Source organism: Bos taurus, chromosome 7, assembly GCF_002263795.3.
Source record: "Bos taurus isolate L1 Dominette 01449 registration number 42190680 breed Hereford chromosome 7, ARS-UCD2.0, whole genome shotgun sequence".
Classification (NCBI taxonomy): domain Eukaryota; kingdom Metazoa; phylum Chordata; class Mammalia; order Artiodactyla; family Bovidae; genus Bos; species Bos taurus.
The window spans coordinates 102,266,032-102,290,207 of record NC_037334.1 but is presented as its reverse complement, the minus strand read 5'-3'; the positions used below and the strand labels follow the sequence as shown (position 1 = coordinate 102,290,207).

The window sequence follows — 24,176 nt, the reverse complement described above, 5'->3', positions numbered from 1 at the left end:
TGTGTTTACATCACCCTTTTATTTCATAGTTAGAAATAATACAGTTCCACAGGGTAAATCATCAATAAATAATGGTGTTTAATCATTAAACGTAAAAATCCCAACTCTTTGGCATCTGACAGGATTCTATTTCTTGTCAAACTAATAACTGTATAGATATAGTTAATCTTAGTGATCATCCGTTGATACAATATGTTACAAAGGTGCAATTTACTTTAAAATGTACAACAGCTGAAAATTTCCAGCCCACCAAGAAATCTGAACAACTCTGTAAGATATGGGCCAACTTCCCCAAGGTTCTTTCACATAATCTGCCTTAGTGGAAGTTTACTAAATGTTGATTAAGAGTTCCTAGGGTTTTCTAATACTTATTCTGCCCTATATAGAGTCTTGTCATTCATTCTGTTTAAAGACAACTGCACCAGGAATGACCCACTCATTTAATTAAAAAGTGTTCTTATTTTATAAGCAAGATTGCTAACATCTTAGAAACTGACAGCCCCTAAAATAAAATTTAAAATAAGCAGGTCTATGCTGCCAGAAATGCCAATTCAGTAATAAATTGCACCTTCAAGAGTCAAAAAAGAAAAAAAGAAATATCAATAGAAACTTTTACAAAAGTAAGTTACATACATGTTTTTTTCAAAATATATTCAAGAATAGTTGAGCTGTATTTGTTACTAAAGCCAGGGCATTATTTCTTTAGCAACAAATTAAACCAGTGCAATTGACATAAATTGTTAAGTAATCCAGGATTAACCCATTAAAACTGTAGAAGCACTTTAGGCTCCTGCACTAATCCTAGAAACTAGAATTTCAACGAGTGCCTGTGCTGCACAGAACTAACACTGGAATGATCTGATGACATGCTGAATGGTATCACTTCATACTTAGTTTAAGCATTTGATAGTAGAAATCATGAGTTTCTCTATAGAGTTCCATTCACTTACAGAACATTCAGATGCAAACAGTATTTGCCTATAATCCACAATTTAAAGAATCCTTTCCATTTTAAAGTTCCAGATGAATTTTAAATTAGAAAATAAGCACTAAAGAAACTTTTTCAACTTATGGAAACTTCATATTGGACTCTTTCCGGTAAAGCTTCCCCCCACCCATTGTAAAATAAATACTTTGTATCCCAAATTTAATTTTATTAAGACACACTTTAATAATGCTATAAAGAAATATTTTACAGCCATAGAGATCAATAACTTTCCATGCGGAAATAAAAAATTCATTGCTCAATAATATTACTGAGGCAAGTGAAGAAAGATTATTCTCTTGTCAATCTGAAATGTTAATTTTTTCAGTGCAAAACCAGTTATAAAATATTTAAACTCAATATTTAAAAATAAAAAGTGGTCCAATTTAGCAATGTTCAAGTTCTAAATTTCATAAAACAAATCATTACATACATTTTATAGTAAAATACAGAGATTAAAGAAGTACTTGAGTACTTAAGATATAAATTTCTAATGAATCATACCAAGTCAGCAACAACCAAGCAGATACATTTCCAATTTGAGTATCAGAATTTTAAATATGATATTACTGTACCAAAGCCTTTTTTTTCCCCCTAGCTAAAAAGCTATACAAACTAATGGTCAACCTTCTCTTTTCCTTGCAGTTGCATACTCTAGAATGATCTCCCCTCAAGTACCTGTGATTCCATTCCTGTATTCAAATTTTGATCCAGACAATTTGTATGTTCCAGGAACACTTAGCTGATTTAACCATCTATAATGTAAAGAGTCCTGTACAGAGTACAACAGTGGAATTTTCTAGCCAAGTATAGGCTGACCTAAACTGGTTTACACTCTCTTACAAGTCCCTCATGTATTATTCCTAGCAAACACACGGTCCCCTCTGAGGGTTAGGTGTTGAAGCTGGTACTGTAGCACTTCTGTGTCAGCTGGCTCCTTGATGTTCATTTTATCTAGATTGAGGTAGTCCAGAGATTTGGAGTGAGCCCTCTTACCTTTAAGAAGACAAAGAGGCAGAGGCCCATGGAGGGCTTTATAAGGTTCGTACGGTAAAGATTTAGTGCACTTGTCTCCTGAGCTGGGCATCCGCCTCCGCCTCCTGCCGTTGACAGCTGGAATCTCGTAGGGCTGGTAGTACCTACTTCTGGTTTTGTACAAACGAGAGGAACGAGCAAGTCCCACATCCAGCTGTTTGGAGCGCAGGGAAGGCACGGCTTCTCCCTTGCTCTCCTCAGCTCCTGTGCACTTCTGAGCTAACTTCAGGAGCTCCTCACCAGTCGTGAAGCCAACCAAATAGTTCGAGTCCATGTGGAGGATCTGGTAGCCTGACACAGTCCGGCGCATGGGCGAGCACGGCGTGCTGGAGCAGCGGGGCTTCTCCGCCTCTGCCTTGCCCGGGGAGCTGGCCTCCGCAACTGGCAAGGGCAGGGTGGTCAGGGCACTTCTGGACTCGCCATTAACATCGACTTCCATTTTAGGCACCCGTCTACACACTCCTGAAAGCAGATAGACTCAGATTAGAAGGGTATAATGCCCAGAACCTCGGGCCAAGCCGGATCGTTTTAGAAGGCTCCAGGAGTTTGAAATCACATGGGCCTGAAAAACAGCCAATGTACAACTGGCAGATTTTTATGTATGTCTGTTAAACGTTCCACAGCAGGCATGAAATGACTGCTACTTCTTTGCCTTTAAGAACTCAAAGGCAGGTTAATATCATCTCATGGAGAAGCAAAGAGAAAGCAACAATGCTTCTCTAAATGCAGTGCTCCATTTAACCACACAAGTTTTATTCCTTGGTGTGATTATTCAGCAAATTAAATATGGATCCCAAATGAAGCAAATAAAAATAATCATGCACAATTTCTCAAGAACCCACAAAATATTTCCAACATGAAAGTTAACCTTTAACTTCTCAACTGTGTTTAAGGGCATACAGTAAAAGATAAAAGTTGATCAATTTCTCCAAAGAATCCAGCTTAGACCTAAAAAAGTTTTTCAACGTATGGTGGAGTCTTAAGGGAAGGTTCCCACAAACCTTATCAATGTTCCTTCTTCCATATCTCCAATTATTTAAAGGTAATCATTTTGTAGTTTAAAAGTTAATCCTAAATCCAATAAATCAGGCCATTTTTAATATTAAACATATATAAAAATCAGATGTTAGTTGACTTTTTAATCATAAAATATACCATAGATTTGACAGCTATTTTATTCTGCAACACCTAAGACACTGAACTTTGGAACAGTTTAGTAAACAGCAGAACAGTTCACAATAAATATTAATATTATTCATTATAATGATCATATTACATAATTTGGAAAGTCTCAGCAACAAAAAGTATCACACACAATGACCAGCTTCCTAGAAACTCATAATTAAATCAAATTTTGAAAAATAAAACACAAAAGGAAATTGACAATGTCACTTCTGATAAACTTTATTTCTTCTTGATCTTCAATCAAAAGTAGATAGAAGTTTTAAAAGTCTCAGATCACTAATTAAATTGATATCAACTAATAATGTCAAAAAATAATGTGATTTTAAGATTAAATATTTATTGAAAAAAGCTATTATATTAAGCAATTCTCACAAGTCCCTCTGTAAAACAAATAACCTTTTCCTAATTGAATCATTTTCTAAAATTTGGTTTAAAATCCAAGCAATTAGAAAGCTAAAAAAACAAAAAACAAAAAAACCCCAACCTTATCCCTTCATTTACATGCTGTGTTTCCTTTTTCCTTCATTGGAAAATAAATAAATCAAGATTATGAAGAATTGCCAGATGCTATCCTAGTCTCATTATGGTCCACACATTTCAAGTACAACTGAAAACTAATATCAAGAATGATTCCTGGGATAAAGCAAACACCACAGGGGATCCATGTAATTTTGCTTACTTACTTTTTACTCTAAATCTTAGATTATTTCCAATTTTAATTTAACCAAATTATCTTAGTCCCTCTTAACACTTCTAGATTTAAAGTAATTGGCTTTATTCTGTTTTATTGATGTAAAAATAAATTTATATTTCATCATATCATTTATTTCTCTATTGAGAGGATGGAAATAGGAGGTGACTGCCACCTGCTTTGACATGTATGCAAAAGTCTAAAGATTTCTCATCTAATAAAATTTAAAGAACCATATGAAGCCTCATCAGATAGTATGCTGAACAAATGTTTACTCTAAGCCGAATGACAAATTAATCCTTCCTTTCTCGCTAATTCTGCAGTCCAGAAAGAGCACAGGAAGACAGATGCAAGGCCTCCAATATACCTAACCGGACAGGAAGCTACAGGCAAGAAGTCATTCTGAAAGAGAAGGAGAGGAGGGTTCAGTGAGACTTAAATAATCAGGGCTATGGCGGAGATGGAGCCCAGGCACCCCACCCGAGGAGAGGCACGCAGGTGGTGACACTCGAGCCATCGGTCCTCACAGAGCAACACACTGCTCTAGGTTTCTTCCGTGCCTGGCGGTCCATGACAGCCCATGCATCTCCACCAGTCACCTTTCCACATCCCTATCTGGCACCTTGTAAACTCTCTAACATCCATGATTTCACACCCCACACATTCTGAACTGGAGGATAATTCAAAAAGAGACTAAGAAGCTGGAAGTCACCCTATTAGCCCCTTAGTGTAAACACTGCTAAGCAAGCTGACAATGTACAAAGTCACAGTCAAGAAGAGTGAGTGCAGGTTTCTCTCAGCAATGCAATCATCACAGATTTGCTCCCTCATTAAGTCAATCCTGCTGCATCATGGTGGAGAAGGCGATAGCACCCCACTCCAGTACTCTTGCCCGGACAGTCCTATGGACGGAGGAGCCTGGTGGGCTGCAGTCCTTGGGGTCTCAAAGAGTTGGACATGACTAAGCGACTTCACTTTCACTTTTCACTTTCATGCCTTGGAGAAGGAAATGGCAACCCACTCCAGTGTTCCTGCCTGGAGAATCCCAGGGACGGGGAGCCTGGTGGGCTGCCGTCTATGGGGTGGCACAGAGTCGGATACGACTGAAGAGACTTAGCAGCAGCAGCTGCATCAAGGAAGACCAAGAGGGATCTCTTAGAATCTCTATAGAGGGTGAGGATAATGGATGGCAAGATACAAAGATTTGAGAGAAAAAGAAAGTATACACGAGCTTGAAAAATCAATACCTAGGAAATTAGAAAAGTGAAGAAAGTGAGTGAGGCAAAGTATAAAGGTCAAAATTTGATGTGACAAAAAATAGACAATACTTTTAGATGAGTAACTATGACTGGTTAAGTTCCCATCAGCCAAAACACCATAAAAAATATCACTTGGCTTGGGCAAAACTATCCCACAGGATCCTCAGACATCTAACCTGATAGAAAATGATTTAACCTAGACTGTCAAATAGAAGATGTGGCTTAAGAACTCTGGAAATTTCAACCAAGCAGCCTACTATACTTTAGCCTACCATATGTAAGAAAACCTACTAGACTTTTTAAACAACACACCCCCTGTAGAAAACACTACTTAACTAAAAAGTTTAAAAAAAACAATGCATTTCTAATGTCCCCTTGGGCTTCCCTAGCAGCCCAGTGGAAAACACACCTTCCAATGCCGGCGACCTGGGTCTGACCCCTGTACTGGTAAGAGCCCCTGGGAAAGGGAAGGACAACCCACTCCAGTATTCTTGCCTGGGAAATGCCATGGACAGAGGAGCCTGGCAGATTACAGTCCATGGGGTCACAAAAGAGTTGGACGTGACTTAGCGACTAAACAACAACATCCTCTTAGAAAAATATTTAACCTAGTAACTAAGGATCAAATATGCAGATGACACCACCCTCATGACAGAAAGCAAAGAGGAACTAAAGAGTCTCTTGATGAAGCTGAAAGAGGAGAGTGAAAAAGCTGGCTTAAAACTCAACATTCAAAAAACTATGATCATGGCATCTGGTCCCATTACTTTATGGCAAATAGATGGGGAAACAGTGGAAACAGTGACTGATTTTATTTTGGGGGGCTCCAAAATCACTGCAGATGGTGACTGCAGCCATGAAATTAAAAGATGCTTACTCCTTGGAAAAAAGCTACGACCAACCTAGACAGCGTATTAAAAAGCAGAGACATTACTCTGCCAACAAAGGTCCGTTTAGCCAAAGTTATGGTTTTTCCAGTAATCATGTATGGATGTGAGAGTTGGACTATAAAGAGGGCTGGGCACTTAAGAATTGATGCTTTTGAACTGTGCTGTTGGAGAAGACCTTGAGAGTCCCCTGGACTGCAAGGAGATCCAACCAGTCCATTCTAAAGGAAATCAGTCCTGAATATTCATTGGAAGGACTGATGCCAAAGCTGAACCTCCAATACTTTGCCCATCTGATGCAAAGAGCTTACTCATTGGAAAAGAGCTGGGAAAGATTGATGGCAGGAAGAGAAGGAGATGACAGAGGATGAGATGGTTGGATGGCATCACTTACTCAATGGACATGAGTTTGAACAAGCTCTGGGAGTTGGTGATGGACACGGAGGCCTGGAATGCTGCAGTCCACGCAGTCGCAAAGAGTCGGACACAACTGAGCGACTGAATAACAAGGATCGATACTCTATGTAAAACTTCTGAATGAGAGTGTTGCCATACTGAAACATGAAAGTGCTCATTTTAAATATTACATGCATAATAGCTGCTACCTGCTGAACCTCTGATGACAATTCTAAGGGCTGGAAAACTGAACTTTTTAGTTGTAAAACATCAGTACTTCTCCAAACAACTGAGTATTCTCAAAACTAACAGCTCTTTGAGGTGGTTTCATGGTCTCTGCAGCATACTGTCTTATATACAAGAACATCTTCAGACTTCGACATTTATGTAGGAGCATGAATGATACAACCAGGACCCTGCAAATTGCTTAGATTAAAAAAAAAAGAAAGAAAAAGATCCTTTTTACTTACATGTTGCCCTTCTAAAGATGATCTACTGTGTGGCACTAAGAAAGCGATGTAGAGGCTAGTCGATTGGCAAGTAAACATTCCATTTTTAGCTGGGGAGAATGCTGACTAAGCAGCATAACCTTTCATCCTTCAATGTGACCAGAAACAAAACTTTTTATGTTATTAAACTGCCGAGAATTTCCTGACGAGATTTAAATACTGGAGCAAGATTCTGAGAGCCCTCACACAATCCGTGGTTAATTATGTTTTCAATGGGCAGAAGTGGTGTAGGTACCGTCCCATCTGAAGAGGGAGAAGTACCCCGATTCTAAAAAACAAGGATGACACAAAGGACAGCGAAGACTGAAAGGTCTCCGAGTCAGCGTATAGGAATTTCCAATAATTTTCACTGCAAAATTTCTTCTTAAAAGGCAGTCATCAGGAAACTCGACTACCCTGAGTACATCAGACATAATCTGTGTTAGCAGGACATTCTTCATAAACTGCAGTGAAAGCTCTGTTTATGGGTTTGTTGTTATTAACAATATTCATGACAAAGCATTCTGTTATATTCTAAGATAAACTTTGTATCCAAAAAACATACTGCCAAGATAAACAATCACAAAGCACACTCTGTAAATACTGCAGGGGTGCGGACCAGGCACCACGCCCACTGCATCAGTAAGAATACATGTGAACCCAGAAACCAGACCCAAGGCTAACTTTGGAACCGCAGAGCACTACAAATCAGAGACCAACAACAGAGACCCTTAACAGCTTCCATTAATGCCTTTCACATGTAGTTTAAAGCAAAAATAAAAACCGCAAACAGAAAACAGAAAGTGCTGTTATGATACCATAAGCAGCAATATTCTGTGGAATAGAGTCGAACAGAAAATGCAATATGCGTAAAAAAGTCAACGTGTAGGTGAACAAGACTTTTAAAACCGAGTTTCATAAACAAGTACCGGGAACAACAACAAATTTTAAAATGACACCTAAGGTCTTCAATAGCAAATTCCCTCACAATCCAATCAGTAACAGAGGCACTGAAGTATATTTATACAGCATACAGAAGACCCGGCAATGTTCACAGGCCCCACTCTGTTTCTTTGAAATATGACTGATTTCATGTTGAGATTTCACATAAAACAACAAAATTCTGTAAAGCAATTATCCTTCAATAAAAATATAAATTAATTTTAAAAAATGAAATATATGAGATTCAAAACTAGACAACGCTAGACAAGGAAACCGGGCTTCCCTGATATTTCAGTTGCTAAACAATCCGCCTGCAATGCAGGCGACTCCGGCTCAATTCCTGGGTCGAGCAGATCCCCTGGAGAAGAGATAGGCTACTCACTCCAGTATTCTTGGGCTTCTCTAGTGGCTCAGCTGGTAAAGAATCCACCTGTAATGAAGGAGACCTGGGTTGGATCCCTGGGTTGGGGAGATTCCCCTAGAGAAAGGAAAGGCTACCAACTCCAGTATTCTGGCCTCGAGAATTCCATGGACTATCCATGGGGTCACAAAGAGTTGGACACAACTGAGAGACTTTCAGTCAGTCAGTCAGTCAGACAAGGAAACACTTTATTTACTAGGAAAATGCGCACAGTGTACATTTTGAAAACACTGGGTACAGCATGCATTTGTGAAGTATGCTGCTGCTGCTAAGTCGCTTCAGTCGTGTCCAACTCTGTGCGACCCCATAGATGGCAGCCCACCAGGCTCCCCTGTCCCTGGGATTTTCCAGGCAAGAACACTGGAGTGGGTTGCCATTTCCGTCTCCAATGCATGAAAGTGAAAAGTGAAAGTGAATTCGCTCAGTCGTGTCTGACTCTTAGCGACCCCATGGACTGCAGCCCACCAGGCTCCTCTGCCCATGGGATTTTCTAGGCAAGAGGACTGGAGTGGGGTGCCATTGCCTTCTCCATTTGTGAAGTATAGCTGAAACTAAAACAAAGGTCCAAACCACGACACACATGTAGGAAAACTTGGTGCATCAAGAGCAGCCCATTCACAGACTGTGACTGCGTGGCAACTACTCAGTTCTGAACGCCCTCCAAGACACCAAACTTCCTATACATTTGGCACCAGGAATAACATTTTGAAAATATAACTGAGATGCCTCAGCTCCTTAGACTAGCTCTGAAAAGAGCTGGTAAGTTTCACAACTACTATACGAATAATTCTTTTTTGAGAAGTACTGCATTCCAGGAGTGTAATAAAATCAGGCTTATCAAAAAAAAAGTCATCCTCAATAATCAAGAAACTGCTCCAACACGCTTGAACTGTTTTTTAGCAACACTATTTAAGACAAAACAGATGTAACATAACTGTTTAAATATACAGAACAAAAATACCATGTGAATAAAGGAAATCAGTCCTGAATATTCATTGGAAGGACTGATGCTAAAGCTGAAGCTCCAATACTTTGGCCGCCTGATGCGATGAACTGACTCATTGGAAAAGACCCTGATGCTGGGAAAGATTGAAGGCGGGAGGAGAAGGGGACGACAGAGGATGAGATGGTTGGATGGCATCACCGACTCGATGCACATGAGTTTGAGTAGGCTCTGGGAGTTGGTGATGAACAGGGAGGCCTTGCATGCTGCAGTCCATGGGGTCACAAAGAGTCAGACACGACTGGGCGACTGAACTGAAAATCCTTTTCAAGAGGTACTTGAAATGAACCACTCAGAATAGAATCATTCCTTGGGAAATAGATTCCTTCCTAAGGATGACTAGTATCAGTCCAGTGGTATCTAGAATCACCTAGTTTTAGTGCCAGAATCATCTAGGAGTTCACCTACGTGGAACTTCTGATTACAGAGAAGAGGACATGTAAGCTGTTAAGCAGGGACCTGCCCAGAGCCAGGAGTGCAGGCCCAGGTGTCCCAGCTCCGAGCCCGTGGCTCCTTCAATGCTATCATACTGTGCTGCTAGCTCATGGTTCCCAAATGTGTCTACACAGTCTACACAGCGACACACCCAAGGAACATCAGTAAACACTGATGTCTGTGCTCCACCCCAGATCTGTGATGTAAATCATCTGGGATATAGCCTGGGCTCTGAAATTTTTAAAAGATCCCTCAAGTGATTCTGATATGCAGACACGTTTGGGAACTTGTCGGATAGAACTTATCTGAGAGAAGAATTTCACTCCTGTTAAGTTCCTGCTTTCTTTTTCCTAATCAGTAATTACAGTCACATTAGTGAATATCATTTTTGGCTGCTTCCAACTGCTAACAACCTATCCCTAAGGCCTTCTAATTTCCTGTTTCTAATCCAATGCGTGCTAAAAAAAACATCTGCTAACCAAACTTGTTAAAACTGGATATAAAATATAAATAAATCTGCACTGAATGAGAACTGGGTTTCTTCATCTGTACATACTTTGCTATAGTTATTTCAGACTCTTAGATGCCTCTGTCAGGTACAGCCGCTTTGGAACATAGTTTGACAATTTCCTATAAAGTTAAATAAATGCTTACAAAACAATCCACCCACCTTACTTGTAGGTATTTACCTAAGAAAAGTGAAAATATATGTTTATACAAAGACCTGAACATGAATGTTTACAAGTTTCATTCATAACCCCACACATACACACACAAAAAACTGGAAGCAACCCAAACATCCATCAACAGGGTAATGAATAAAGAGACTATGGCCCATGCATAAAATGGAATATCACTCAGCAATGGAAAGGGGCAAACCAGGATTACACTAAGTAAAAGAAACAGAAAACCTTATGCACTGTGTGATTCCACTTATATGACATTCTGGAAAAGGTAAAACTATTGGGACAGAAATCAATCGATGGCTGCCAAGAGCTGAGGTTGGGAGGAGAGGGCAGACTGCAAAGGGGCACAAGAGAATCTGGGGGATGAAAATATCATATGCACAGACACTGCACAATGGATACACTTGTCAACATCACCAAACTACACCCCTTAAAGGGATGAGTACGAACATCAGACTTCAATAAACTTGAGTTTAAAAAAAAGCCTGTCACACCAAAGCAGAGACATTACTTTGCCGGCAAAGGTCCCTACAGTCAAAGCTATGGTTTTTCCAGCAGTCATGTATGGATGTGAGAGTTAGACCATAAAGAGGGCTGAGCACCAAAGAATTGATGCTTTTGAACTGTGGTGTTGTAGAAGACTCTCGAGAGTCTCTTGGACTGCAAAGGAAATCAAACAATCAATCCTAAAGGAAATCAACCTTGAATAGTCACTGGAAGGATTGATGCTGAAGCTGAAGCTCCAATACTTTGGTGACCTGATGCAAAGAGCCGACTCACTGGAAAAGACCCTGATGCTGGAAAAGATTAAAGGAGGAGGAGAAGGGGTCGACAGAAGATGAGATGATTGGATGGTATCACCAACTCGACGGACATGAGTTTAAACAAGCTTTAGGAGATGGTGAAGGACAGGGAAGCCTGGTGTGTTGCAGTTCATGGGGTCGCAAAAAGTTAGACATGACTGGGACCACCACCACCACCAAGGTTTTGATGGACCTCCAAATTTTTAAATTCTTTAAAACAGTTCTGGGGACTTCTCTGGAAGTCCAGTGGTTAAGACTCCTTGCTTCCAATGCAAAGGGTCAGGGTTTAATCCCTGGTCAGGGAACTATAATCCCACATGCTGTACAGCACGGCCAAAAAAGAAAATTCTTTCTGATACTGTGTAATCCCAGAATCTGAAGGAATCTTTTTTAGTGAAGAGAAGTGAAGTGTTAGTCGCTCAGTCATGCCTGACTCTTTGTAACCCCATGAACCGACCAGGCTCCTCTGTCCATGGGATTCTCCAGGCAAGGATACTGGAGTGGGTTGCCATTTCCTTCTCCAGGGGATCTTCCTGACCCAGGGATCAAACCCGGGTCTTCTGCACTCAGTTGTTCAATCTATGTTTGAACATCTTCAATGACAGGTAACTCACTATCTCTCTGGTTGGTTCATTTCCCCTCTGGCAGCTCTGTTAGTATGTCTTTTTATTTACATATATGCCAGGGGTTGGGGGGTGGGGGTGTGGCTCAGTCATGGACTCTAGCCCACCAGGTTCCTCTGTCCATGGGATTCTCTGGGCAAGCATACTGGAGTGGGTTGTCAGTTCCTTCTCCAAGGGATCTTTCTGACCCAGGAACTGAACTTGGATTTCCCACATTGTAGGCAGATTATTTACCATCTGGGCCACCAGGGAAGCCCCATTTATCTATATAAGTACATCTATAACTATGCATACATACATATGTACACATATATGTAAACTGTATGGAGAGAGGCGGACATACCACACACACACACACACACATTTCTGTAGCTTCTATTCATTGCTCCTTGTTTGTGCTTTCCTTCAGGGGAATGAGTTAATGACCCAGTCACATCATTTCTTATTCAATAATCTCTAAAAGTACTTTCTACTTATAGTTCTCAAAATTTTTCTCTTTTCCTCAAAATCTCCTGAAAATTTTAGTTATACTTCCATTTTTCAATGTCTTAAAATACATTTCATAAATTTGACAGGTTGTATCTATTAAATGAAACAGGGTGTTTGTTTTTCCCTATCCTTCTTTTGAATCATTCTGCTATTAACTGCTAATCTGGAAATCACTTATTTTGAAACTGCTTTTTCAAAAGCTTATAAACACTCTACGTGTTTCAAAGCAAAGACCTACAAAGATACTGACCACGTAGAACAACATACCAAAGTATGAACTCACACTAATATAATTTTTAAAATGCTAAAATCATTAAAATTTGTTCCCTTCAAGGACTTGGAGCCACAAGGACAACAATGTCAGTCCAGATATACAGACACACTGGAAAAAGACAGCTGAAGAAATAGACATTTCTCCAAAGAAGACATACAGATGGCTAACAAACACATGAAAAGATGCTCAACATCACTCATTATCAGAGAAATGCAAATCAAAACCACTATGAGATACCATTTCACACCAGTCAGAATGGCTGCGATCCAAAAGTCTACAAATAATAAATGCTGGAGAGGGTGTGGAGAAAAGGGAACCCTCTTACACTGTTGGTGGGAATGCAAACTAGTACAGCCACTATGGAGAACAGTGTGGAGATTCCTTAAAAAACTGGAAATAGAACTGCCTTATGATCCAGCAATCCCACTGCTGGGCATACACACTGAGGAAACCAGAAGGGAAAGAGACACGTGTACCCCAATGTTCATCGCAGCACTGTTTATAATAGCCAGGACATGGAAGCAACCTAGATGTCCATCAGCAGATGAATGGATAAGAAAGCTGTGGTACATATACACAATGGAGTATTACTCAGCCATTAAAAAGAATACATTTGAATCAGTTCTAATGAGGTGGATGAAACTGGAGCCTATTATACAGAGTGAAGTAAGCCAGAAGGAAAAACACCAATACAGTATACTAACGCATATATATGGAATTTAGAAAGATGGTAACGATAACCCTGTATACGAGACAGCAAAAGAGACACTGATGTATAGAACAGGCTTATGGACTCTGTGGGAGAGGGAGAGGGTGGGAAGATTTGGGAGAATGGCATTGAAACATGTGAAATGTCATGTATGAAATGAGATGCCAGTCCAGGTTAAATGCACGATGCTGGATGCTTGGGGCTGGTGCACTGGGACGACCCAGAGGGATGGTATGGGGAGGGAGGAGGGAGAAGGGTTCAGGATGGGGAACACATGAGAAATAAAGGAATATAAAAAAAAAAAAAAGAAAGAAAGACAACAGCACTGCCTGTCTTTAACAGTTTAAATTCCGGGTGCGATAAAAGGAACGTCAAACACGCGGTGAACTTGGGAACAAGCACCTGAAAATGGCATTCCTTTCGGTCACTGTTGGCCATTCTTTACACACAGTGACACTGAACCAAACTTTCTGCAAGCTATCTCACCAATCTTTGGAGATTAACATTTTTTAAAGCTTTCCTGAAATCAGAGCAACTACCTCTTAACTACTATATTTCAAAATGTTACTCTACAAAACCTCCTTTATAAGAATAAAAAAAGGAAAATCTACTTGATCAAAATGTCAGACATCTCAAATATAATAGCATTAGCATTTCGTAATAATAATTTCAGTTCTCACCATTGAAAATTTCAAACCTATATAGTATACACATTTATAACAATATACTGACATTTCATATTCATCTGGTTTATACAGTCTTTAAAACACAGTATAATATTATGTTCATACAACTGGTTAACAAACAGAAAAAGCAAAATATAACTCACCAGCCTAAATCCCAGAAGATGTCACTGTACAATTTCCAGTGAGTCCCAAGGGAACACAGGCATAATAATTTTTCTGCTCTACTCCAGATACTAAACATGAAATATAAAAATAAACCTTTAATTTAACAAGTAACACAACTTATATAGCAATTATAACAATTCTAACTGCAAAACAGGATGAAACAAGCAGGAGGTACCAATACCAGGTACAAGGTACATAGAACAGAATATTAACTTCAAGTTTGTTCAGCTAAACCTCAAACAGTGTATCACGCTTGTTCCCCTGTGTTCTGTTGCTTAAATTCTATCTGGAGACTAATAGTTGCTAAGTAGGTTAAATAAAGGGCCAAGAAAAATTAGGGGTTTAAAAGTGAGTTCCAAATCCTATTCATGTGCTCAACAGATGCACAGTATACCATGGGAAAAAATAATGCTGAGACTGGGTCAAAAGAAAAGCTCCTAGGCCTTGCCTTACTATGAACTCTGCCCCTTGACTTTGCATAAATAGCAATTTTTAAAATGAGGACAAGCCCATCCTTCCTCCCTCATAAAGTTATTATGTGGATGAAATGAGAGGTAGGTGAACATGTTTTGCATGGAGCAGAGCCCTTAGGAATGTGTGATATTATTATGCAATTAATTTTTGGTGTCTACTCCTTTTCCCATAAAACAGCAACAATCCTCCCTAAGACTGCTCGAGGAACATGATTGGAAGACTCATGGAAAACACTTAAAAGAAAGCAACCTGAAAAACGCTTCTTGAGAGTTATTACCGTGCTGACAAGTTTCTAACATGGTTTCTGTGCCTTTCACCTCTTATCTGGGGAGGAAATGTGTACGAAAATCTGTCTTTATCTCCTACCTCCCCAGTTAACTGGGTTAATTTCTTGAGATCAAGAAAACTCAAAAGTTTCTTCCACCTGTAAAATGTCTTTGGTTGTTGGGCTTTCTGCGGTGTTGAACTTGTTAGGAGCCCTGGTGGCTCAAATCGGCTGAAGAGATTCATTTTACCTACTTAGGTGCACAAAGCCTGAAGAAGTGGCAACAGTGCAACTTGTTGCCCAAAAACATTTGTTACTTTATTATTTTCCTTATCATCAGGGAAGAGATTGACCCAAAGGAAATGGATTATTACTGAATCAGCAAAAGTATTTACCAGAACTATCATTCTCAGAAAACAATATGGTTACCAACCTTTGGAACTTCTTTAATTTACAGACACTTTCTCTTTCATTTATTTTTTCCCATAAACTATTTTCAAACTGGATAACCAAGAAACCTAGATAATTAAGTCTGCTTCACAAATGAAGTCTCTGGTTTTAACATAAAATGAATTACAATGTAACAAAAATTGTTACCTAGTGATAATTTTTTTATTTAATACAATTACCCTAAAGAATCTCCCCCATCCTAATGTTACAAGGTTCAAATTGATTTCTTATTTAAGTAAATGGATTTTTAATGGAGAAGAGAAATTTTTAGAACTTAAAAAAAATTTTTTTTAGCACTTTCTACAAGTCAAAACCATATGCCATTTATATCACTTTAACAACTATATACTCCTATCAGGAAAATATTACCCGTTTTTAAAATATTTAATCAAGTAATAGTATTTAGGAGTCAGAGCAAAAATTCAAACCCCAATTTGTGTGGCTCCAAAGCCCACTGACATAGCTTTATATACATAATGGCTCTGTTTAGCGATAAGACCAGGTGTGTAGCTTTTTACACAATACTCGTGTTCCTGAAAAATGTGCATTAATTTCTGTAAGTGGAATCCTATTTTAAATATGTGGAGGGTTATTTTATTTAAAACCTGTATTGCCACATTTGTGACATGGTTAGAGGGAGGTAACTAATTACTAACTCGAGGGTTATTTTCAACATGAAAAATGTTAGAATTCTAAAGCATATAGAGGACAGTCTTATACAAAACCATTCTAAATCATGAACCCTTCCTCCTCGGAGCTTATATTTTTTTTAAATCAAAAATTCCGAGGCAGGAAAAAATGTATCAGTCAATGTTTGCTGGTTATGTGGCTGGATGCCACATACAGAAACATATCTCCCCTTAATTTTTCAGGACTATATCTATCACAAAGTGAGACAGATTTCAGTTAGACTTTTAGAAATCTTCACTGAAAGCCCATAAATAGGTACATTAGAAAAATCAAAAACTGTTTAAATTTTAAGTAAAAATAGTTTTAGACAACAGTCTAAAATTTCAAACTTTCATATAATGTGCACCATATTTCTGGTGATAGGTTCTTCTTTTCAAGCTTTCAAATGCTTCAGAAAAACATATTTTCCAATATTTTTTCAATACCAAAAGGAAAACCAACCTAAAACTTAATTCTGGATTTGAAAGCAGAGGAGCTTTAAAGTAATTATCCAACTCTTGCACTAGAGCTGATGTGGAAGTCTAGGAAATGGTTGGTAATTTCATAGTAAATAAAGTGTAGTAACTGATTATCCCTAGTAAGCCAGTGCCAAGCTAAAAATAGAATACAAACAGAGTCCAAGGAGCAACACAGGGCAAAACCAAGGTGCAGGAACTCTGTTCCATTTTTTACTCATTTCAGACTCTGCTTACTGTTTGGGGTGTAACTGCATGCTTTCCGCACAGGTGCTAAGAGGACGATGAAGATGATGAAAAAGAGGAAAAGAATCTAAAATAGAACAAGGTCAGAAACTAGTATAAGAAGATAGCTTCTTTAAGAGATTGCCTATAAGCAACTACACTCCAATAAAAAAAATTTTTTTAATTAGAAAAGAGATTACCTATAAAGGAACCTAGTAAAAATTTAACAAGGATTTTACTATCATCTCCCATTAGAAACAACTAAAAAACTATAATCCAAAAGTCCCCAAAATACAGACCTCCAAAATAACACTTTAGAATACCTTAAAATCTATAAATCTCAACACTTGCAATTGATTTTGGCCAATGGTTTGAACATGAAGCTTTGGCAAGGTATCAATGGATCCTCTCTCAAAAACAGACAGAGGGAAATGAACTCATGGGAAATTCTTACAAGATGGAATAAATACTGCATAAAAAAATGAACGGAAGTAAACAGAGCAAAGGTTAGAGTATATAAACCTTCAAGCTATAAGCAGTTGCTACAAACAGAAAGTCCTGTGACATTATCCTGTAAGCAATGAAAATAGGATAAAGTAAGCCTGGCCAAGAGCTACCCATAGGCCTCTAGGTCAAGGGTGACTAAGCAAAAGACACCCATAATATGACTGCAAATGAAGCGTCTACAAACAGAAAAGTTTGCAAATATTAACTAGCAAGTGTGTCACGTTTTCTCAGGCAAGGTGACAGATACCATCACAAGAAAAAAAGAAGCATGTTCTTCAGAAGTAGGGTTGACCATATGTCTCAGTTCAGAGCCAGTACCCTGGGATAACTATTCCCAGCACTGTCCTTTATCTGTCAAATGTGTCCCAGTTTGGTAACTATATTGTTATCCTACTCAAAAGTAATATATAACAATGGAACGACAATGAATTACAAAAGAAAGACCCTTCTGCTCACACAGTGGCTTTCCTTATAGTTCCAAAGAGTATTTCTTTGGGTGTATCCACTCAGCCATTCAACTATTCATTTACTCATTCAACAATATTTCTTGGGTCTTACTGTGTCCCAGCATTGTACAGGTACTGGTGCAAGAATAAAAAGTGAAGCCTGAGACAAGAGGGGAGGACACACAAACATGGAAATATATAAATCTAATACATGTAACAATAAACTTGAATGGCATTGTAAATCTAAAGAAGGGAGTGATTTTCCCAAAAATATAAAAGCTCCAAATGGAAATTTTCAAGGCCACACAAAATTCCTACACACAGAAAAGCCACAAATCTCCGACTTCACCATAAATCTATTAACAAAATAGCAATATGAAAAATTTTAACAAAATGTAACTTCCAAAAGTCATAAGGTTGTAAATATCAAGGCCAACATATAGACCTCAAGAATTTTGGTAAATAAATCTCACAAATCATTAAAGATTACATTATGAAAAGCAAGATAAATTTTAGGCAAAGAAAACTGGCAGAGCAGAAGTCATTGGTTCTAATTCTGGCTCCCAAAACAGGAAGAAAAAAAAAGAAAATGGAAGCAGGCAGTTCCCTCAGAGTGGCTATGTGAAGAGAGATCAATAATGAACAAGGACTTGGCCAAAAAAAAGAGCAACTTTTAAAAATTCTATTCAAACTAATGAAAATATTTTGCTACCAATGGTCTCAAAAATTAATAATAAAAAAGATGACTAAAACATCTCTCAAGTAACAAAACACTGAGCAGAAATAAAATGGTTTAACTGCCTAAGCACAATACTCACAATGAAAGTAAAATGCTTAGCTATACCTATATGCTCATCTTAAAAGGTTACTTTAAAATAATCTTTCTTTTCTATTTGCAACTTATAAAAACTAAATCATCAATCATTTTTAAGAAGAGTTGTTATAGTAGGGTGTGACTTTTCTGAAACCATCCTTGACCTTACAAACAAATCATTAACCACACAAAACTAGACAACCCATAATTGGTTCAGAAAGAAAAATATGTGTTTCTCTTTCTAATATCAGTTCTTTTAATAGCAAATTCCTTCAAAGGCAGCATTCATTTTCATTTTATTTCTACTAGTAGAAATTAAAACTAGATTACCAGTGTCTTATCATTATGTGAAATCATCTTTCTACTTTTAGAATTGTTTCACTACAAATATGACTGACAGTAACCGAACCATAGGTCTACATGCAGTCTTTACAAGAAATTTCCCCTTCAGGAAACACAACTGAATTGGGACAGGTGTACACTGTGGAACTGCCTGACGTTCCAAATAAAAGCTTAAAACCAAGAACTTATTTTGATAGGAATGTGAGGAAATCAGAGCTTTCTCTGGAGGAAAAGCCGATTTCCCCCCAGAGAATATAAATCAGGAAGGAAAAAAAAAAAAAAAATCCCGTATGTAACGTTGTGTTACTCCCACGACACTAAATACTTTTAAGGGTTAATGTGCCCACTAGCTCTTCAAAGTATACAAAATGATACACAGAAAGTAAACAAAATCACTGACCATTATATAAGGTCAATAAACACCTTCTAGCTTACATCTTGGAACAGTTACTACTAACAGTCTCATTTACACTTAAATAACCTAAAACGCAGGCAGAAGCATATTCTAAACAGCAGTTCTCATCAAAGCAAGAGGTCTTTGGGCTTGTTAATCCTTGTATTATGCCCTGGTCATTTTATTGAGTTTATAATGCATACACAGTTACATAATGAAAACACTGAGAAATCTGTCAAATATTCATTAAGTGTAATTGCGTAAGCATAAATTACGATCTTGAATTAAGAAAGTACCAAAAAGCTTCACCATAATAACCAATACTGTATTTTGAAACGACTGGGAAAATAAACTTGGGGAAGAGGTCATTTCTATTTCCCTAGCGTCCAATCTGCTCCACAGGGTTAAAAAAATAAATAAATAAGGCAACTTACAACTCTAAACTGCAGTGTGGCTATCTGAGAAAAACAATACAAAATGAAGGGTCTAGAAACGTCAGACACGTTGTGCAAGAAACTGCTCTTTCGGCTACGAGTAGCAAGCACACGATAAAATGCCTGCATTCTTCCTCTCTCCTCGAATGATGAGAAAGTTCCCAGCCCCAGTTCTACCTGAGCGCCCCAGTCGGACCACAGACACAACTCGAGCATCTCGGCTCGACAGAAACCAATCGGTAAACTACCCGGGTGCCAACCGGCGCGGCTGGAGCAGCACCGAGACCCTGAGGATGCGGAACACCTGCAAGGGGCCGGGCCGGCGGCCCTCGTCCCCGCCGCGCTCCCCATCTCCTCTCTGGCAGAGACGCGCAGATTCCACCACTAGAGAGTTTGGCAGCTTCACAATGGGGCCCGCCTCCTCGAGGTCTGACCGCCGCCCGCCCGGGAAGCCCTTCCCTCCGCTTCCCGCCGGGCCCAAAGGCGACAGGTGGGGCGAGGGCAGCGATGCCCAGCGCCGTCTGCCGCGTGCACCCCCCGCCGTCCCGGCTCCCGGGCGGCCTCGCCACCTCGCGCCCCCTCAGACCGCCGAACGGGCCAGGCGGGCAGGCGAGATAAGGCCGCCCCGGCTCGCCCCGAGGCGCTATCTGGCCCGGGCAGTCGCACCCGGCGCGCGGCCCGGGCGAGCGGCCAGAGGTGCGGCAGGCCCGGGAAGGGCGCCGCTTCTCCCCGGGCCCGCACGGCGGCGGCGCCCACCGCCCCTCGCACCTCCCCGCGGGCGCACGCCGCGCGCACCCGGACGCACGCCGCCGCCGCGCCCTCCTCACACGCGCGGCGCCCTCGCCGCGGCGCCGACCCCACCCCGGGGCCCAGGAACGGCGAGCTCCCGGCACCCCGCCGGGGCCCCGCGCCCCGCACAGCAGCCCCCAGGCCCCTGCCCCGGGGCGCCGGGGAGCGGGGAGGGGACCCGACCGCCGAGGACAGGGCGGCGCCCACCGCGGAGGCCGCCCGACCCCGCGCTCCTCGGCGCCCGGCCCCGGGCACGAGGCGGAAGGAAGGGGGCGGCGCCGCCGCCGGGCGCTGAGGAGCCAGGGCTGAGGCAGCCTCCCCCGCCGTCACCCACCCGTCCCCACCGCTCCCTTTGCCGCAGCACAAAAGGCTGCAGGAGGAGGCGCCGGCCCCGCGCAACCTACCAGCGGCCCCAGCTCCGCGGTCTCCGTCGTGCCCCGGGCCGCGGAGACCGAGAGGCGGGCGGCACAGGCGCGGGCTGCGGCGCTGAGGCGGCCGGTTCGAGCCTGCCGGTGCCCTCTCCGCGCTCCCGGCGCGCTCGGCGCCAGCTGCCGCCCGGCGCAGTCCCCGCCTCCTCCCCGCCGCCGCCGCCGCCTTCCCGCCCTCCTCCCTCAGGCCGCAGAGGCGCAGCCCCGTCAGCGCCGAGCCCGCCTCCCGCGCCCGGCTCACACGCCCTGAGGAAGGGCGGACCCGGGCGAGAAAGGCGCTGAGGCGCTCGTGGCGGGGTGGGGGGCGCGGCTGAGGGGATGCGGGGTCTGAGGGGAGGTTGAGGGGGCGGCTGAAGGGGTCTGAGAGGGGGAGGGGGCTAAGGGGAGGTTGAGGGGGCGGCTGAGGAGCTGTGGGAGGCGGCTGAGGGGGTCTGAGAGGGGGCGGGGGGCTCAGGGGGGCGGGAGACGGCTGAGGGGGTCTAAGGGGGAGGGGACTCAGGGGGAGGGGACGGCTGAGGTGGGGAGGGGGCTGAGGGGAGGCTGAGAAGGGGAGGGGCGAGGGGGGCAGCTGAGGGAGTCTAAGGGGGAGGGGGGCTCAAAGGGGTCGAGGGGCGGCCGAGGGGGTCTGGGAGGGGGGCTCAGGGGGGCGGGGGTGCTGCTGAGGGGGTCTAAGAGGGGGAGGGGGCGGCTGAGGGGGTGTCCTCACAGCCCCTGCCCGGTCCAGACCCGGCAAGAGGATGCAAGAGCTCCCCCCTCGCAGGCCTGGCGAGGCGCAAGTCGCCCCACTTTAGGCGGTGTTCGTTCCGAGTCTCCGCCTTGAGGACGCGGCACTGAGCAGAGCTCGAGAAGAACTAGGAGAAACCCGTGGAACCACAGACTATAGGGTCAGCCTGGGAAAAATGCTGACTATCTGGTGAATGTGGGAAGGAGGGGCAAATTCAGATTCTCATTTGATGAGCCGCTCTTCACATCTTCAGGCTTGATGTGCTCCATGCTTGTAATAAATGCTCTCCTGTGATCCTTCTGTCCTATCCCCGAGGCATGTGCATCTTCTCTATCAAACTGGTTAATAGACTAAGAGATAAGAGTAGTTGCTGACATTCATTTGGCTCTCACTACGTGCCAGGTCTTTTTGCATGCATTTTCTGATTGAGAGTCCACAACAATTCTGTAAGAGAAGTGACCAATTATGAGCTGCATTTTAAAGATGTAGAAAATGTAAGTAACTTTCTCAAGGTCACACACACAAGAGTTCGTTGCAGAGCTGGGTTTGAACCCAAGCCGTAGAACCCGAGAATTGTTTTTAAGTGGTGCTAAATTGCGTTTCGGTCTCAATCCAAGAGAGCTTGTTGTCGTTTTTGTTTTCTTATTCCCCCCCCCCCCCAACAAAATGTCTTATCTGAACATAAAAAGCATAATCTTGGTGTAAATTAATACAAACTTAAACAAATGTTGATTCTAACTTGTTCCAAAATCTGTATGTGCCCCTGGAATGATAAAGACAAATCTGAAAACCCTTATTTCAACAGTAATGTCTGCAGCTAGAGCCCTCCAGCTCTAGCTGGCTGCTCAGCTAGAAGACATTTTATACTACCTTGCCTGAGCTGGTGCTAAGTCACTTCAGTTGGGTCCGACTCTGTGCGACCCTAAGGACTGTAACTTGCCAGGCTCCTCTGTCCATGAGATTGTCCAGGCAAGAATACTGGAGGGGGTTGCCATGCTCTCCAGGGGATCTTCTGGACCCAGGGATCAAACCCTGACGTCTTTCATTTCCTGCATTGGGAGGTGGGATCTTTACCACTAGTGCCACCTGGGAAGCCCTTATACTAGTTTATGTGCCCTAAAATACGTATGGGAAGATCATAGAACAATTTTAGGAAAACATAAATTTCTTTCTTTCTGATACAAATTATGTATAATTTCTCAAATACAGAACCTGGCATGACATAACATGCGTTGAATAAACAAATGAATGGACATTTCTTTCATCAGTACTTTAGGAGAATACCAAAAATTATTTCAGATTATAATATTTGACACAGTTGTGTATTGTTTCCATGATCATTCTCATAAAATCACCTCCAAAACATAGTATATTTTATATTCAGAAACTTACTTTCATTTTGTTCTGTCTGAAATCTTGTAACCTTTGCAGAAGAATGCCTTGTTCTTGCCCTTTGCTCTGAAAGGTTGGCAATGTTCTTTGGCCAGAGCGGTGAAGTTCTGATTTGCCCTTAAATTTATTAGGCTCAAGGCCAGCCCGCATTAGAGGGCGTGGTGTCCACATTGCCTCCCTTCCTGGCGGCACTTCGTTCTCCCACCCTAGCCCTGGCTCTTCACTCAATCGAAACTTCAGTCGGCTCTTGAGTGTCACACACCCAGTAAACCAATTCACCAGGCAGTTAAAGGCTGATCATAGCTTTTTATGTGTGGCTCCTTGTTGATGTGGGCTTCCCAGGGGGCACAGTGGTAAAGAATACGCCTGCGAATGCTGGAGACGCAGGATCCCTGAGTTGGGAAGATCCTCTCCAGTATTCTTGCCTGGAAAATTCCATGGACAAAGGAGTCTGGCAGGCTACAGCCCATAGGGTCACAGTCAGTCAGACAGAACTGAGCACGCAGGCATGCACTCATTGATGTGTCTGTGGCACCTAAGACTGTGGCTGGGTACTGTCTTAATTCAGATCAATTGTGGCTTGCGAGGGCTGTGGCTGAAGGGGGGATCTGAGGTGGGAGTAATGCTCAGAGCTTTTCTATGTTCTATGACGATCTATTCAATCTATAAAGAAAAATGAGATGCTAATAAAAAATTAGGTGCAAATGAAGATGGACCTTGTGTTCTGAAAGGCCTTCTGAAGCTGCGGGGTCAGACACTCCATCTAGAATGCCCGTTTTGTAAGTTATATCTTTGCCTCAAGGCACCTTCCCAAAAAATTACTTTAAAATGATGGTTGTCAAGAATTCCCTGGCTGGTCCAGTGGTTAGGACTCCCCAGGTTCGATCCCTAGTCCAGGAACTAAGATTCAATTAGGTACAGGGTGAGACAGGGAAAAAAAAATGATGGTTATCTGGGAAGGAGTATGCTGCTGCTGCTGCTGCTAAGTCGCTTCAGTTGTGTCCGACTCTGTGCCACCCCAGAGACGGCAGCCCACCAGGCTTCCCCATCCCTGGGATTCTCCAGGCAAGAACACTGGAGTGGGTTGCCATTTCCTTCTCCAATGGGAAGGAGTATACATTGGTGTAAATAGCATTGCCTAGCAAACAGTCAGTTTGAGAGATCAGGAGAGGTAGATTTGATAAC

The 24,176-nt window shown here is 42.0% G+C and overlaps 1 protein-coding gene across 6 annotated transcripts; it reads right to left on the bottom strand.

Annotated features, from left to right (window-relative positions):
- Nucleotides 1-23,009, bottom strand: MACIR (macrophage immunometabolism regulator). 6 transcript variants are annotated; one of them, XM_024994461.2, is made up of 4 exons: nt 19,659-19,729; nt 16,734-16,809; nt 14,141-14,230; nt 1-2,482 (listed from the first exon to the last, which is right to left on the bottom strand). In XM_024994461.2, exon 4 carries the CDS (start codon nt 2,457-2,459, stop codon nt 1,836-1,838), a length of 624 nt encoding a protein of 207 aa, XP_024850229.1. In that variant the 5' UTR covers nt 2,460-2,482; nt 14,141-14,230; nt 16,734-16,809; nt 19,659-19,729; the 3' UTR covers nt 1-1,835.
- Between the last annotated feature and the right edge of the window lie 1,167 nt (nt 23,010-24,176).

What these genes read in the sequence shown, in the direction of transcription:
- MACIR (XM_059888322.1), bottom strand. Translation starts at nt 2,459, where the DNA reads ATGGAAGTCGATGTTAATGGCGAGTCCAGAAGTGCCCTGACCACCCTG.